General features: G+C 35.2%; 1 protein-coding gene and 1 long non-coding RNA gene across 2 annotated transcripts; one reads left to right on the plus strand and one right to left on the minus strand.

Moving 5' to 3' along the window:
- Positions 1 to 3,697: 3,697 nt before the first annotated feature.
- Positions 3,698 to 4,881, minus strand: LOC121764851 (CASP-like protein 1F2). Its single transcript, XM_042160875.1, has 3 exons — positions 4,596 to 4,881; positions 4,398 to 4,521; positions 3,698 to 4,090 (listed from the first exon to the last, which is right to left on the minus strand). The coding sequence occupies exons 1-3, from the start codon at positions 4,754 to 4,756 to the stop codon at positions 3,857 to 3,859; spliced, it is 519 nt and encodes a 172-aa protein (XP_042016809.1). The 5' UTR covers positions 4,757 to 4,881; the 3' UTR covers positions 3,698 to 3,856.
- Positions 4,882 to 5,012: 131 nt separating this feature from the next.
- On the plus strand, positions 5,013 to 5,534 carry LOC121763784. The gene is made up of 2 exons (XR_006042494.1): positions 5,013 to 5,308; positions 5,419 to 5,534. It is a non-coding gene; the product is annotated as an uncharacterized LOC121763784 (long non-coding RNA).
- The last annotated feature ends 6,513 nt before the right edge of the window (positions 5,535 to 12,047 follow it).

Consider the following 12,047-nt stretch of genomic DNA (forward strand, 5'->3'; position numbering starts at 1 on the left):
ATATTAATTTTTGTCTTCATTTTGTAGTACAAATTAATAAGTAGTACTACCGTTTAGAGTGCATGTGCATGAATGCCTACAACATTGTTTGGATGTGGGGGCCTATAAGTGAGAGGCGACTTGTAGATAATTTTGAAGTTACCTAAAAATAATTATTAACTTCTTTTCCTTATTTTGTAGAACAAATTAATATCTATGTACTAAATGTGCATGCCCACAACATTGATTGGATGTGGTGGCCTATAGGTTAATAGGACATCAAACTAAAATTGAAATACAAATTTGGTATCTAATAAATGCATGATACCGTGGCAAAAGAAATGGGCAGAAAACCTTCGGTAGGAATACATCATTTCTATTTATTCTCATTTATCTCTGTTAACACGTGTTTTAAATTAAAAATATTAGACCTTATTTATGGATAATTTTCTATAATCTTCAAAATATTTCTTTATAGAGATGTTATATGGTTCAAATAATCAAATGTTAAATGTAACTTTAGATGATTTAATATATAAGTTCGAACTTGAAAAACTAAAACTAAATTTTTTTACGGAACACTAGGTTTTTTTGTTATTTAAAACAATAATGTATAAGTATGAACGTAAAAATTATAAAAAATAAAAACAAATGAATTAGACGACTAAGTTTGTATATTCCCTAGAGTTAAATTAAATGAAGAAATAAATTTATTATTTTAAGCATCAAATTATACATAAGACATTGTTCCAATGCGCAAACATAAATTGACTTTTAGCATAAATAAGGCTATTAATTAAGAGTGAGAAATGATATGATACGAGAAAAATAAAAAATGGTCAAATTTGCTCTTGTTATGAAAAGAGTAAAATGAAAAATTAGTAAATAATTACAGGGGAAGGCAGCGGCGGATTCAGGTGGGGTCGAGAGGAGATGGTCGACCCCACCACCGGCTAACTATAAGGCATGGGGAACTCCATAGTTCCAGCCTCTGAAGTCGCCGCCAACCCCACGCGGTGCGCCTGAGCGGGAAAGAGAGTAGTCACGATTCTTGGTAGTCATATGTGTGTGAGACCGAGAAATTTATAGACAAGGGAGTTGTTTGAATATTTGAGAAGAAGAATTTTAAAAATTGAGTTTCAGAGAGTGAAAATGGAGTTACACAGGTGATGAGAGGAGAGAAGAAGAAGATGAAAATGAAAAATTCTCACTGCGAGACCTAACTTTTGATTTGTTAATAGTATAACAATTTTATCTCTTTTGTTAAATACTCCTACGTATTAAAAACTACAAAATTAATAGTTTTAATTTTTCAAAAATTCACTCAAATTAACTTTTTTATAAGTAATTAATTAACTGTGATGGACACTAGTATCATAAAATTTTAATTAGTTATGAAAGGGATCATATTATTTTTGTCTAATTTAAACAAGAGTAAATGTCAGTTTTGGTCCTCAACATATGACCAAAATAAGAATTTGGTCTAAAACATTTACTTTTTGAAAAATAGGTCCATAATAAATGAAATTATTGTCGAAGTGGTCATTTTTTTACGGTTCCGTCAAAAAACTAATGGTCAACCACATTGCAATTTGTGTTGACCGTTAGTTTTTTGACGGAATCGTCAAAATAAAGACTACTTTGTCGACATTTTCATTTGTTATGGACCTGTTTTTCAAAAAATGAATGTTTTGGACCAAATTCGTATTTTTGCCATATGTTTAGCACCAAAATTAACCTTTACACTTTCAACAATATATGTGTGTATCTTAGTACTTTTTTTTAGAGTTTATGATTTTATATTAACAATGAAGTAAAAACAGGATACAATGTTATTTAAGGTGAGTTGTGATTTCTATGCCATGTATTTCGACAAAGTATTAAGCATGAAAAGAACAGTTTAGACGTTGATAATATTTGCATATCTAGTTACTTTAGAGTAGGATTTATGAAGATGACACAAGAGGAGGAAGTAACGAAAGGATGCCATTGCTTAGCTATGTGCTGTTCCAATAATAAAAATATTCTTTACTATATCCGACCCCACGAATTTTATTTTCTGGATCCGCCATTGGGGGAAGGGAGTCACGTGTGTGTGTATGTGTGTGTGTGTTTGATGTACAAATGAGTGTGTTTGTTGTAGGTGGTAGTGGCCATCGGTGACGGTGACTAGCTCGGTGAGTGTTGGGTAGCGACAGTCAGCACAAGGAAAAATAAAAATAACAGTTGAAACGTTTGTGATATTTTAGATCATTTTTTATATTAGTAGCAAATATGATAAAAAAAACCATGTACAAAATTACATTGATTCAGATATGATGATTAACATGCCGTGGAGTAATAAACCAAATGTAAAGTTTGTAATATTTTAGAATAATTTTACTAGGATAATTTATGGACTAATATCCCAAAATTTTATATCTATCAAACAATAAGACACAACATCAATGCTAATTAAAAAAAACTGAATGAATTGTAAATTTGTATGCGATGGTACTACCAATTTCAAAAACTAGCCTTGGCCCTGAGTAGTCACATCATTTTTGTTATATATGTGGACTATAGAAGTAATTCCATTGACTACTTTAGTTCGAACTTTTCGTATTAAATTAACTCGCGGAAGGGTTGACATTTAATTGGAACATATACATGGAATAAAAATAGAATAACATCTAGCATATTAAAGTTGAATCATATTTGACTATAATTTAATTCTATAGCATCAATTCGATTTTGTGCCAAAAGTCATAACTCGTGCTTGTAATGGCATTAATTCTTTGATCCCCCACTTGAATTTTCCAACCAATGGCTCTTCCCACTTATGAAATTTGAGTTTATCTACTTTTTTGTATTATATCCAATCTTACATAATTGTTAGTTGATACAATCATATATTTATATGTCGACGAAAATATGAAAATCACAATATAGTAGTATTGTTATTTGGTAGTGTAAACTAGGAGGTAGGGTTCAAACTTTAAATTCTCTATAGTTGAAATAAATTTCATTGCTTTTAATTTAAATTTCTCTAGTATGGTCCACTTCCCATAGGTTTGCATGTGAATGCACATAACACACTCCATTGTAAATTTTCGTTTTCATAAAAATATGTAAATTCCAAAGTTTCTTCAGTAAATAAATAAAATTAAAGAGAAAAGGAAATTCTCATCCTCTGGTTTCGTTTTGTATGGGTCAAGGCCCAGAAACTGAAAGGCCGAGCCTGCCGCGTAAATGGCCTACTAAACCCCAACAACTAGACTCTTTTTTTAATCAGTGTATTTTTTTGGTATTAATGTAATAGTTATTTAATTTTAAAAAATATATATAAAAAATTAGATAATAATAAAAATGATGATAAATTTGAAAATTTAAGTTGTGTCTGAATTCTGAAATGAAATTTTATTCACATTACCATTTCTGTGAATGCCGAAGTAGTATACTACGGCTACTTATTGAAGGTGACAATCCACGTAACAAATTATCAGTTTTATTGCTTTGATCTTTATTACTAATTGTCAATATATATATAAACTTATGTAGGAAAAATGCCATCTTGTCACCTATTTTCCTCTTTTTCTTGCTAACCATATAAAATGATTATCCAGCACAAGATTTTCTTAGCGATTGTAACTGCTGACCGAATATCAATTTTAAATACTCCCACTGTCCAACCTCCCAAAAATTTAATAAATCAATCAATAAATTTAAAGAAAAAGCAGAATCTTTAAGCTAAATTGTTCAAATACAATGTATGGAACAAAATCAGTTAGCAACAGCAAAAGTCTGGTGAAAAATTCCAAATCCATTAACACATGCTCATAAATGCATGGAAGTGACACCAATTTATTACCACAAATAAACATAAATGGATTGGAATTCAAATGGGATCCGAAAATGACTGAGATTTGAGCTTGTATGCAGACATGAGAGTTTGAAGAAACAAGCAGATGACAGCCACGAAAGATATGACGATCGACGCCATAACCTTGTCGCAGAATCTCTCCACTTGGTCGCAAATTGGTATCCAACCCGTCTCACTCTGCCCGAACCGCCCCACGAACCCAATCGCTGTCGCCGCCGAGCATCCCGACACCAACACAACCAAACTCACCTATAAAATTAAAATACATACATACTGTTAGAAACGAACCAGTCACCCCCTTAAAAGGCCCAGAAAAATATCATAGTAGGTAGTGCTGACTATATATGTCTTACAATTAAGTCTTCAATGATATCTAGTAAGGGCTAGAGATGATTTTTCGAATTTAGAAATAGAAAAAACAAAAAAATTACATTTTGGGCCCTGCTTATAAGTTATAACCACGAAGAGTTAGGATCACTACTTTATCGATGTGAGATATACATACTCAAATTAATTAAGTTGATAGAGAGAAACATAAATTGTGGATTAGTATTACCATATCATGCAAGAGCAAATAGAAGTAATTTTGGGGGTTTGACTTAGGGCGGTTGAGAGAAATGACGGTGAACACCGAGAGCAAGGTCAACCCACATGTAACAGAGTCAGCAACAACTTTGTATCTGCAAATCAAGAAATTGAAGCATCAACTTTGTAATAAATCTTAAAATAAAGAAAAAGAAATTGTGTGAGGTACCTGAAAGAAGAGGAATAGGTGTAGGTGGCGTTGACGGTTATTCCGAAGAGAGATACGGTCTCGTTGCTGGTGAGCATGGTGACGGCTCCGGCGACGGAAAATGCAATTACTAACACTCTGAGGGCCAATTCTGCGAAATACAAACCTTTCTTCCTGCTCATTTCGGAAGCTGATGTCGACGTAAGTGAGAAATGGAGAATTTAATGGAGGAAATCTAGAAAGAGAAGTAGCTAGAGAGAGAAGGATTTAGATTGAATCATCTCCTTAACTTGTATAGATTGGAAAGTGAAAATGAAACCTTATTGAAGATATACTTTGTACGTGTGAGTATATATTACGTGTATATATAATTGGTTTTTAACTATATAACACGGATACTTCACTTTGTTGCCGTATCGCGTATCGGATACGTATCCGATACCGATACGCGACGGATACGTATCCTGGGCGTATCCGCGGGATGGGCCGTATTGGGCCGGGAAACCTCAGATTCGATACGTATCTCGGTGGATACGGCCCAGTTTAAAGCCCATCTAAAGGAGCCGGCCCGATAGAATTAACGGGCTGGACCAAAAAGCCCATTTGTGATGTAGCCCATTGCAGCTGGATGAACAAATCTAGCTCTATAAATAATGATGCTCTATACAATATAAGATTCCACACAATTGAGAAAGCCGCAGCTAGGTCAAAAACTCCCCGCCTCCATAGATTCGGTATGCTTTTTTTTTTAGATTTTTCGTTTTATGTATCTATTTTTGCCATCGCTTTTCTATGTTATAATTCAGTTTTTTGCTCCCCCAATTCAATTCAATTATAATTTCAGCAGTATGGCATCTCCAAATCTGAGTGCTACTGCTGCTAGTTCTAGTGCTAGTTCTGCTGCTAGTTCTAGTGTTGGATCTGGGTCCAGACAAATAACTGATATCAGGGCTCCATTGTGGGATCATGTCACCATTCTAGAGAAGCCTAAACCTGGTGGAGGAAATATATTATGGAGATGCAACTATTGTCCATTTTCAAAAAGCACTAGCTATACAAGAGTTGAAGCTCATTTGCTGCAAAAATTAAGACAGGGGATTAAGACATGTCCAAATGTTTCATTTGAAATGCTGAGTGACATGAGGAGGGAAGTGGAAAAGTGTAAGGAGCTTGATGTTGATGGCTTGATGCTAGTTTGCTACTACCTTTTAATTATTTCCTAATTTAGAACCTGCTGCTATCATGTTATTTTGAGTGTAATAGACCTTTAATGTCTCTATGTTGAATTAGAATATCTATTTTGTAATTTATTTTGCACTATTATTATTTATTAAAAAAAATAGTTAAAACGTATCCGCGTATCGGGTTGTTTGGGAAAGAGCCGTATCCGCGTATCCGTATCCTTCGGATACCGATACGCGTATCCGTATCGGTGCCGCATAGGTTTTTAAGTATTGTTTGAATTTATTTTAAATAATTAATGGATAGTACTCCCACCAGTCTTTTATTTAAGAGTGAACTACATAAATGGTATCTAATTTTTCACTTTTGCACATAAATGATACCTGATCTTTATTTTATAGTATCATTTTGGTACCTATAAATCACATTTTTGGTACCTGATGCAATTTTCTCCCCAAAATACCATCTAAACAATTACATTTTCTCATTTGTGTCATTCAGGATATTTTGGGCATACACAAATTTAGTACCAAAAGTGATATTATAATATCTTCTCTCATTCTCCTCACTCTTTATACTATTATTATTAATCAGTATTAATATTATTAATTTGATGTTATAAATTAATAATTTATTTATTTTTTAATATCATTCAAATATACTTAATTAAAATTATAGTTATAATTATAATTATATTTAATTACTATTATATAATATTATTGTTATACTACTAGAAATTAGTAGTATTAATTAATAAATAATTATATTATAATTATTTAAATTATGAATCATATGATAATAACTATTATTATTATTTTATATATAATTATTAATAACTAATCAATATAGTCTTAATAAAAATGTAAAATTGTGAATCGTATTCATAATGATATAAATAATTGAATATTTTTAGTTAGGTGTTTTAACCCTAAAATGAGTATTAAATAATTTAATTAAAAATAATTAATTAGATTAATTAGTTTAAATAATTAATTTAATTAAATATTTTGGTCTTGATTTATATTATGAATGTAATTAGATGTATATATAAAATATTAAAAAGAAAGAAGAAAAAGAAGAGAAAAGAAAAAAGAAGAAACATAAACTAAAGAGAAAAAAAAGAAAGGAAGATAAAATAGTACTAAAAAGACAGAAGAAAATGAAGAAAAAAAGAAAGAATAAGAAACTAAAGAAGAAAAAAAGAAATAAGAAAGGAAGAAAAAAGAAATCACATGTTTGGTACTCCCTCTGTCCCATAATAGATGTCACACTTTCCTTTTTAGTTTGTCTCACAAAAGATGTCACATTTCCATTTTTGGTAAAAGTTCACCCTCACATTAATATAAAAATTATATTTTCTCTCTCCATTTAACACACAAAACAAAACATCTTAAAATTTTGTGTCGTCCCACAAGTGAGACATCTTTTGTGGGACGGATGGAGTATTATTTAATTGAAATTTCCAAAAATATCATTCATAACAAAAAAATCACATGTTTGGCTAGGGTTATTTTTGTCACGGGGTACCAAAAACGATATAAAATAAAGATCAGGTACCATTTATGTAGGTCACTCTTAATTTAAAGATATTTAAAGAGGTATTGTGACTCGTTATAATTAATTTTTAAGAAAATGTTTAACTCTATGAAAAAATTAAATTGAATATAAGTCCTATTTTTAATATTCTGTAGAGCAAAAAAAGTTGGTTGAATGTAAAATTCTGAATACTAAAAATGAAAAAAATTAAATACGTAGAACACTAAATCGTGAACATTCAAAAATAATACTCCATCCGTCCCATAAAAATATGGGTGAATGAGGTGGCATGAGAATTAAGAAAAAATTGTTAAAGTAAGAGAATGCAGGAGAATGGTATGGTACAGTAAGAGAGATGAGGTGAATGGTAGTTAAAGTAGACTGAATGGATAGTGAGACCTACATTATTAAATTTATATAACTTTTCAAAAATGAAATACACATATTTTTATGGGATGAACGAAAATGGAAAGTGCACATATTTTTATGGAACGAAAGAAGTATAAAATTTATCTCTAAATCGTGGATGTACGTGTAATTATCCAATAGTCGTTCATTCAGACCTTATAAGTAAGAGCCTGATAAGGCTAATTTCATGCATAGGTCTAGGGGATAAATTTGAGGATTTACTGGGTCTAACACACGTTTTAAGCCAGATGTGTAGAAGAATTTCGCCAGGCCCAGGAAAAGAAGAGGACAATCACATGTCCGAGGAAACTGGCGAAGAAGTGAGCATTATGGAGGAAAATTGCAAGACAGAGAAAATCTCGGAGCCGAAGGGTAGAATGAAGATTTCTACGAAGGTTCTAGAAGATTAAGTCCGCACCTATATAAAGAATGAAGCATGCATTCTGGAGGGACCTTCTCGGTGGAAGCCTCATTAACAGTCTGTGGCTCGAAGCTCACTTTTTCTTTTACACATTTGGGTTCTTTAGAGGGAAATTCTGGGGGTTTGCTTTCACTTCTCGCTTTCTCGCATTTCAGTTGGGTTGTAACACCGTCCTGTCGAGGGCGAAGAAACAAGTTCCATTTTATTTTCTCGTATTTTGTGGATTTCACCGAGCTTCGTTGTTCGGAGCTCGGCCCTCTGTTTTTACTGAATATTTCTGTGTTTAATGCAAGTTTAATTTTCTGTCATGTCGTTGATGTTGATTTCTGATTTCATTTCTGTGATTATCTGGAGTTTGAGTTAGTTTACTTGTGTTGGATGCGTTTCGCAATTGTTCACTGAATCTGTGCGGAGTAATGGCTGGATCAGGTTGATCAGAGTTTGTTGTTGGTTGAATCGGAGGTTTGAATTTGGTGTTGTATCTGAGTTGAGTGGAATCGTTTAAATTCGGAGTTGATCGGTTTAGATCTGTTAGATCGGAAGTTATGGAGTTGATTGAGGTTGTTGTTTGGTTCGGATCGCTTGGATCCGGAGTGGATTAAGCATCCGACATTAAGCATCCGACGTGAATCCGAGCAGAGTTGGTTTAAATTTATGCCTAGCCTTCGTGTTTTCATTTCATTCCGTCTAATATATGTAGATCATTGTTATTTCCGGTTTGTTGCAAGTTTCCGACGACCCAACTTTTATATTCTGTTCGAATCTAGGTACGTGTTCTATTTTCTTCATTTTCGTTTGTGATTCAGTTAAAAAAATGCACGTCGTTGTTAGTTAGAGTTTCAGTTTGTTATTTGCAGCCTTTCTGCCGTACTTGCTAATTCTGGAATTATGGTCCCCACTGTTATATGCCTCCTGTCTGGTTCTATTAGGTAGCCGTTGCATGGTCTAGGAAGGGAATTTAATATCCCTTAGTCTATATGATGTTTGATCTCAGCATGTTTACAGTTTCCTAGGTCTAGTGTTTACATTTCTTGCCTAGGTCTAGTAGTAGTTATACCTCAACCCAGTTTGCGTGGCAGCGCCGCCTTTGTCAAGAGTCTCTAAACGCTTTCTTACGTGTCCATCTTCGTGGGATCGACCCCTGCTTCTCTATACTAATCTATAGTATTCGAGTTGAGGGATCTTTGAAGGGGAGTTTTGTGTGTACAACGACAGAGTATTTCGTGTTCCATTGAGTTCTTAGACCAAGTGATCTAGTGGATTCATAGGACCTGGTATCTCGACCTAGCATAACACATCGCATGTTCACAACACGAACACCCACATTATAAAACAATCCTACCTTCAAATGGCGCCGTTGCCGGGGATGGATGGCGTAATTTGTGATTGTGTTTAGAGGATTTTGGCATAGATAGTTCTTAAATTTTTCTTTTTCTTTTTCTTTTATTTCTAGTTTATGAGCAGGGGCTCACGGCTGGGATACTGTGGTAACTCATCTGAGTGGAGGAACGATCAGTTTATTGGGCAAATCAAGAACACAGCATCTACGGTCACCACCAGATCGGGATTATCTACGGGAGATCCATTTCCGTTTGATTCGGAAGTGAAGAGGATTGGAACTCGTCAGGAAGGGAGGATCCTAAATCATCTTCGGAAACAAGTACAGAGGAGGAAGAAACAGGGGACATGGCAAACATAATCGATCCAGATCCAGAGATCGGCTCGCTTACTGCTCATCTAGATGGAGAGCCAGCTCAAGCTATAGTGCTGAATCCGCGACAAAGGTCCATTGAGATAAAGACAAACGTGCTCGGCATCCTACCCACATTCTCTAGGCGAAGGAATGAGTGTTCGTATGAGTTTTTGAATGAATTCAGTAAATTGTGTGGCATACAGAAAAGGCCGAATGAAGCAACTGAGGAGGGTTATCGCCTACGTGCGATTCCGTTTGCCTTGAAGGGGGAAGCCAACACGTGGTTATTGAGGTTGCCCCCGGATTCTATCCGCACATGGAGGGACTTCAAGTTGGAATTCTTAGATTATTTCTTCCTGTCCAACAAGACGAATGCGCTGAAAAAAGAAATATTAGAGTATAGCAGGATTACGACGAATCTTTGAGTCAGTATTGGTCGAGATTCAAGGGACTGTTGGATGCATGCCCGAATCACCGAATGATAGAGGCAGAGACCTACTCTCTGTTTTACGAAGGGGCGACCCCTGAGTCTAAGGACTTAATGAATTCCTCGAGTGGGGGGAATTTCACCAGGAAAAAATGAAGTGAAGCAAGAGAGATTCTGTGGAAGTTGATCGACGCTAAGAATGCATATGATAACCCCAGAAATGCAGTAAGGAGAGGATCGGTAAATGCTATGAGAGAGCAAGAAGATGATAAAGTAGAAGCAATGATCGACAGGCTCGAGAAAGCTCTTTTGAACGCTATTGAAAAGACAAATCCACTAGCTTTACAAGGAAACTAGAAATCTCCTGGTCCAGGAGATAATCAAGTTCAGCAATATTACGGGACCTAGGAAGGAGATTATCAGGCCCAAGTCAATGCAATGGGAAGTTGGAATCCCGATGGGAGCTGGAACCCAGGGAGACAGAGAGATGCACCCTGGAGGAACCATCCCAATTTCAGATGGACTGACAACGAACAGAACCAGCCAGCACCACAACAGAATTTGCAGTTTGCACCTCAGCCCGAGAGACAAGGTAACTGGTTAGGAAGAAACCAAGAAGGGCAGGGCAACTGGAACAATCGGAACCAGGGAGATCACTCGAACTGGGGAAACAGGAATCAAAACCATCAGGGAAACTCTTATGTGTCACCGCACCAAAGGAATTTCCAAACCACCTACCCAGGTTAAGGAAATATTCGCCCGACCCAAGGAAGTGGAGCAAACCAAAATGCAGGACCCGGCCCTAGTCAGCCGAGTTCTAAGCCACCAAGGAATCTTGATGAAATGGTGCACGAACTCATCAGTTCTCAGCAGCACATGCAGAACAACTTATAGTCGAACAATGACGTAGTCCACAAGCTTCAGGATGCTCAGCAAGAACAAAAGGCGGCAATGGATATGTTAGCAAGACAGCTGTCACAGATTGCTACTTCCTTGAGTGACATGCGAGGTAATGAGGGTAAAATTCCTGCCTCAGTAAAACCGCCTGACAGGGCCAATATTAGCCAAATTACCTTGAGGTCTGGGAAGGGGTACGAAGGCCCAGCAATGAGACCAAAGGAAGTCAAAGATCCCACCGAGGGCAAGGAGACAGGGGGTATAACCTCTAGACCAAGGAACTTGGCTGCACACAATCCCATGATTAGAGATGAACCCAGGGCAGGAGATTTGGAGAAACCCTTGCCTAGAGAAACTGAACCATTTTTCCTCGATCCAGGACCAGAGGTAAAGGAGGAGGAGAAGTAAGAAGTTGGAGAAACGAGCCAGCATCGAGATAGCGATGTAGCCCTCCCATCGCGTCGCGTGTCCCTCCGCCTCGATGAAGCTGGCGAGCTCTGGTGCGAGGCGTGACGCCCACTCGCCTGCCCGCGAGTGTACGTCGTCATGTTGACGCAATAAATAATTTTTTTAAAATTAATTTTCTGAAAGAAAAAAAATTAAAATTAAAATTTTAAAACAGTAATATTACCGTTAGAATTTAATTTTTTTTTCTTTTTTATTCTATAAATACTCTCATTACACACAAACACACTATCTCTTATTTTTTTTTTTAGGAATTTATTATTATTTTTATTTATTTAGACTTTTTAATTATAATTTTATTTAATTTAATAAAACTTATTTTTATTAATTGAATTTGTTAGAAATAAAAATTCATTAAATCATAATGTGACATGATCATTGAAGGATAGTGGGAGTAAGTAGTAGAATCTGGTAGACAGTACAAAAATAAGAAGATTAATTGAA

Source organism: Salvia splendens, chromosome 14 (genome assembly GCF_004379255.2).
Source record: "Salvia splendens isolate huo1 chromosome 14, SspV2, whole genome shotgun sequence".
NCBI classification, from domain to species: domain Eukaryota; kingdom Viridiplantae; phylum Streptophyta; class Magnoliopsida; order Lamiales; family Lamiaceae; genus Salvia; species Salvia splendens.